The sequence below is a fragment of the Micropterus salmoides genome, unplaced genomic scaffold, assembly GCF_014851395.1.
Source record: "Micropterus salmoides isolate LMB-PRFRI ecotype aquatic unplaced genomic scaffold, ASM1485139v1 Ms_hic_scaffold_18, whole genome shotgun sequence".
NCBI lineage: Eukaryota > Metazoa > Chordata > Actinopteri > Centrarchiformes > Centrarchidae > Micropterus > Micropterus salmoides.
Window position 1 is genome coordinate 16,513,865 of NW_024040928.1, and position 6,000 is coordinate 16,519,864.

The 6,000-nt window shown below is 43.5% G+C and overlaps 1 protein-coding gene across 5 annotated transcripts in view; it reads right to left on the bottom strand.

The window, feature by feature from the left end:
- The window catches only part of stxbp5a (syntaxin binding protein 5a (tomosyn)), a 106,136-nt gene extending 103,989 nt beyond the window's left edge, over nucleotides 1-2,147 (bottom strand). For 2 of the 5 annotated variants that reach the window (XM_038727160.1, XM_038727159.1), the window contains exon 1: nucleotides 1,643-2,147. In XM_038727160.1, coding sequence (XP_038583088.1) covers nucleotides 1,643-1,780 — 138 coding nt within the window. In that variant the 5' untranslated portion in view covers nucleotides 1,781-2,147. The remainder of the gene's footprint in view (nucleotides 1-1,642) is intronic. The other 3 variants (XM_038727161.1, XM_038727162.1, XM_038727158.1) reach the window with 2 other exon arrangements.
- Nucleotides 2,148-6,000: the final 3,853 nt, after the last annotated feature.

Below are 6,000 nucleotides of genomic sequence, written 5' to 3' on the forward strand. Positions count from 1 at the left end.
AAAGACACCTGCCTTCCCTGCAGAGAAACATTACACAGAGTTTCTGTCCAGACAGACAGTAAAGGTGCAGGAAGGAGGATGGAGCCTAGTTCAAAAAGACTTTAATCAGATGTCTGGCTGTTGACAGACATATTTAGGCTGTAGTGTCAATTAAACCTGTAATCTTTCCAGCCACTAAACCACAATATCCCCTAAGCCCTGGGGTGTGTTGACTTGACTCTAGCTAATGTTATCTAGTTTTCTAGTCTCTATTATTTTAGGCACTCTGGCGGATTACTTCTTACTATTATTGAGATCATTGCCGTTTGGCTTTCGGTTGGTTGCTGGTGTCTCTAAAACTGCCAAGGACAACCATCATATGACTCTTCCACGGTGCTGGCAATGTCACTGCGGTAACTACCAGACCTAAGAGTTTTGTTTTTTTAGCACCATGTCCAATTAGAAAAACAATCGCACAAGCCTGCATTTCAGAGAGCTATTAAAGTCTACAAGTACCTGATAAACCTATTAGTAATTCTACAGTTGGAAACCTTAAAAATAATCCACAAACTGTTGCTGTAATTGTGTACGTTAAATATGTGGGGGAATCAATAGCGAGTGCACAATGGTGTCTATGAAAAAGGCCACCAAACCATTACGGCACAATTGGGGAAATCCTGATTTAAAGATATGACACATGTCGCACGTGCAGCTTGTAAATTGCATGAGTGTTTATTAATCCTGTCCATTGTTGTGGCCAATTCAGACAGAGGAGGGAAAACCATTTTCCTTTCAAACAGGCCCCCACTTACTTGAGGCGCCATCAGTCCCCAATGGATCAGTGATCTGGGGGTAACATAGTATGTGTTTGAGTGTGTGTGTGTATGTGTGTGTGTGTGTGTGTGCATACATGAGGGAAGCTGAGCAAGAGAGACAGTTAAGAGAGGAGTGTGAGAGGTGTGTCTGTGAGAGGGAGAAAGGGGATAGACAGACACTGCAAGGAAAGGACAACAGCAAAAGGGGAAGACACACGCTCACATATGCATACATAAACCAGAAACTAGGTTTTGCTAATCCAAACCCAGCAGATTATGCAAGAGGGGATCAGTTTGGCCCAATCTCTCAATATGAGAGTTCATGCCAAGCACACATCCAGCAAACAATGGCATTATAATACCCAGTGTGACCATACCCTGAATAACTAGTTGCTTTGAGAAATTTCTTGGCAAAATTTAAACACAAATATGTGCAGCCATATGGGAATTTAGTAATCTGTACTGTCCTCTTGTTAGTGCGCACTCGCCGTACAGTATGCGCATTGTAGTTAGATATGTCATTGGCTACCTACCATGCCTTAGACAAGCACAGAGCGCTTTTATGATTCTCTTTCTAAAAGAGATTCTTGCCAAATGTTAAATAAACCTTCAGCCAGCAGGTGCTCGTTATAGTTTAGAAGACGACAACGGAGCAAAATGCTTAGCCCATTAATTAATTTATTGTGTGGGGCTCACTCGCAGTCGCACCAGCTGTGTCCTGAGATGGGATGCGCACAGTACAAACTGTGACTTGTGAATAATAATAATTAAAATAAATGAATAAATAAAGGACTACATGCGAAAGGGAATGAAAACAGCTGTGTAGTAAAATCATCAGGCTCGCCCACCTTGCAGAGCTGGAAATGGTCGGACTGGATGGTCTCCTGGATCAGATGGTTCTCCTGTGGCCCCACTTGGACAGACGGGGTGGAGGAGGACACCTCTTTCAAGCCGTCCAGCACCTTCCTGATGTTGAACTTCTTCATTTTCGGACTACAGAGCACAGAATTGAGATCACCCGTAAAAGATAAAGGGGATAGTCACTTTCTCCCTCACACACAAACACACACACGCTCTCTCTCTCTCTCTTCTGATTTCCTCTGTTAATCTCACATTTTAGTGCTTGTTTTTTAGCGCAGTCTCCATGCTGAAAAGCTCTGGCGCGCACCGCACAGGTTCGCTTCTTGACGTGGAGATTTGGAGACGGACTGCTGGGATGTTAGGGTGCGTCGGTGTAATTCGCTCCGTGCTGTGCCCCACTGCGTCTCGGTGGCTCCGCTCTTCTTCTCGGCTTGCCTCCCCTCCCCTCTCGGCTGTGTGCGCCGCTCAGCCAAGGCGGAAACGCAGCGCAGTGGTGCTGCTGCTGCTGCTGCTGCTGCTGACGCTCTTGCGCATGTCTGACAGAGCAAAGGCTTCAACACAAATCCCGCCACCTTGCCAGCCCCCCCCCCCTTCTCTTTCTCTGTCACGCACACATAGTAGGTTTTGCTCCACTGCACCTGGTGATGCTGGTGATGTTGGGATGCTGCAGCGTTGAGTGTCTGTGGAGACCGACAAGCAGACAGACGGGGGCTCAGTCCCAATCTTTCCACTACACCCTCGGCCTTTCCCCTCTGCCTCTGTTTGTGTGCTTGCCTGGAAGATTCGCCATATTGAAGGCCATCCCAAACCATAGCGGACAGTGGAAGTAGACAATGCAGGACGGGAGAATTGGAGAAACACTGCATAAATGTGCCAATTTTTTCATACACTATATATTTCAAATTGGGTTTAGACAAAAAATAAAAGAAACTGTGGTGATAATATGGGAAACAAAAGCATCACACAAATCATAGTCTGCATTTGCAGGGAAACAGCCTAGCAAGCAGTGCTTCTATCAGTATCCAATCCATTGTGAAGGTTGTTTCCTGCTTATGAAGGAATTCCACAGTTTACCTGTTATTTCTAACCACCCTCTTAATATGGAGAACCCTCCACAGCTGCAAGTTTGACTTCATGCTGTGGTAACCCTTCATACTGAAGAGCTACTGAGGAGGGGTGGGTTTGAGAAAGCCCCCTGTGTCTGCTTAGCAGGTGACACTGGATTTTCCCCCTGACAGGACCTTAATGCATCAAATATCAAAGGCAAAGGCTATAATGTTTTTATTTGTAACCATGCTTTGGCGCTGTGCTACAATGTGCTCAGGACAGTATTTCTGTAAATTCTTTTCATCCAACGTTCAAGACAGGTGGTTCTGCAGAAAAAGTCAACAGTTAATGACTTGGTTTGTCCTTTCAACAAGGTGTTACAGTAGGTCCATGACTGTCTAGACCCTATGAGACTTCCGTCTATGCTGCAATCATGTGGAATGGCAGAAATAACACTTGTTTGATGTCTTGCAATGTTTTGTATGTGTCAGTCATCTAACCCATCAAGATGACAATGCTGCTATTTTGTTCTTCTGCCTTGCAACTAGTACTGGGAAATAAATCCTTTAAATTAAAAACTGTTCCCAACCAAACCGGTTTAAAATGAGGATGTATTTATCTTGCAGAAGTGCTTCAGCTGACTTGAAAAATCCTGTCTCTTCTCTACAAGAACTTTCATATTATTTGCCATCTAGTGATAATATTTGGGGTCGGCACAACTGTGCAGTGGTTAGCACTGGTTTCAAACCTGCTGGCTATGTAGACTTAGCATGTTTTCTCTTCATGCCTCCGTGGGCTTCCTCCCACAATCCAAAGACATGCAGGTGAGGTTGATTGGTAACTCGAAAATTGTCCTTAGATGTGAATGTGATTGTAAATGGTTTCAATGTCTGTCTCTGTGTTTCAGCCCTGTGATTGACTGATGACCTGTCTGGGGCGTACCGAGCCTTGCTCAGATTTGGTGACACTCAATTGCCATGAAGTGCAAATGGTTGTCTGCTTATTTAAGTGCCATCCCTGTGATTGACTTGTGACTTGTCCAGGGTGTCCAAATAAACACCATCAACTCAGTGGTCACCCTCATGATACTCATTCAGTACGTCTGACAGACTGTGGTCTGCCTGGACTTCCTGCTATAAAGATCTACAACTCAAACAACTTTATCACAGCTTATGTTTAAGTGAGTTGAGTTCAGAATCTCTGAACATCTGTGTATGTTTGTAAGGTCACAGATGAAACTACCCACCTTGACAAGCTCAGCTGAGGCTGCTCATGCTTGAGTGACACTGACGTTGCCACCTGTTTGGGCTGTTTGCTAACACGGTCATCTTCGACAGGTTGCCGCCAGCAGCAGGGACAAGGGTGCAGCAGTGGAAGTAATAGCTGTGTTTGCACTCTCTTGCTAACAACACCTGATGCCAACTCTGTCCTAAAGTGGAGAAAGTCCAAAAAAGGGCATTTTTATGTCCTGTTACTGCACATTGGGATAATCAATGCTGATTATATGACCTTGTCCGTATGTGTTTCCATATAACTCCTTTGTTGGGACACAGCTCATATAAAGGATGCATCAAGGATATCAAGATGCTGTTGAATAAAAGGGCAAACAAAATATGAAGAGGACCAGGGAGCAAATTATTAATTCAGTAATCATACCAGGGTGGCTGGAGAACAATTGTTGCAGCGCTGATTTGCATAATGAACAGAAATTGACCACATGCACCTTCCAACCCCAACTGATATCACCTGATCCAGAATACATTACGCAGGCAAACAAAGAAGTCCTTATTAGTCAATCTTTGCATGTGAGTGAGTGAGTGATGTGGGAGGGTCATCAGTGATTTAATTTAGCACCATTGTGTGGTGGCGGGGCCATTCATCTGGCTGCATTGTGTGTGTGTGTGTTGTATTTTGAGTCTGACTGCTGTTTGTGCTCTTTGATAAGGCCTTTCACTAAGGCGCCGCTGTATTAGTGTTTTTTCTTTTTTTTTGTAAAGTGGAAAGAGAGCAGGGCAGAAAGAAAAGAGAGATAGGGGTGGACAAGCGCAGGTGTAAATCCCATGTACAGTCAAGGTGATAGGGTTATATTTGACCAGTATTTGGTCCTTAAGATAAATATTTCATTTATAACTGCTCCAGCTATATCATAATTCATTTTACCTTGAAGATGGTAGCAACAAGAATTGAAAACATTAGGACAATGAAATAAAGCTCTTGGTGCAAGCAGTGCAAAGACACAGAAATAGCCCATACTTTACAGTATATAATCTACAAGGTTGTTTATTAGTCATTATACAGCACAAGGCTGCATAACGAAACAAAATTTGTAGTTCCTTTGTGCTACACACACAACATATAAGTTTAATATATACAGATATTTATATACATATATAAATATACGTATACACCACAAACATTCCACAGTGCACATTTGAATTTGCATGGGGTGAATGTAAACAGCAGCAACCAGATGATAATATGAAAGTTTCATCTTCACACTAAACAGTCTGACATTTGGGAAACAAAGTCCATCTGTACTGCGTTTGAGCACCAAGCATAATCGATGTAAAACACAGAGTCCACCTCCTCTCATCTTACCGGAGTCTTGCGCTGACAGTTCCGAACTTGGACCACCTGTCGAGTGCTTGATTTGGGATGTTGATGGGGCAGGTCTCTGTAACAATGTGGGCACAACAGTCTTTGAATTCCGTTGTCTGGTCAACATGAGTCCCATTTAATCCAGACCGGCTCTTTAGGAGCAGAAGTCCAAGCTAGGCCAACATGGCTCCTCTCCTGGCTCTCTTTCCTCTCCTCTGAAGGATTTCAGCACCCACCGTGGTGCCTGGTCCGGTTGTTTGGGCCGGGTGGATCGTGGTCTGCTGCTCTTTATCCAAAAACTCCATCTTCATCTTCCAATGACTGTATTATAACAACAAATATTGCCTAACAACACATGTTTTGGCAATAAAGCCAGAAAAAAACAAATAAAAAACAAAAGTGTAGCGAAGTTTGAAGGAGCTGCTGCTTCTACAAGCGATGTCGATTGCCATAGCATCCACCCAATCTAGTTCTACCTAGTAATGACAGCCTGCTGGTCGCTGTGGTCTTGTTATCAATATAGTCTTTTTCTCTCCCTGGGTTAATGTTACCAAGTTGATTTTATCTTTTTAAAAATCTTTCATGCTTAACATGTTTTTGTGCAACCTTTTCCAGAGAGGTTTTTTAAGCTTGAAAATCAGTTAAACGTCTTGCAGGTTGGACTAAATTCTACAGCACGGGGACCTTTATTCTTAGGGAA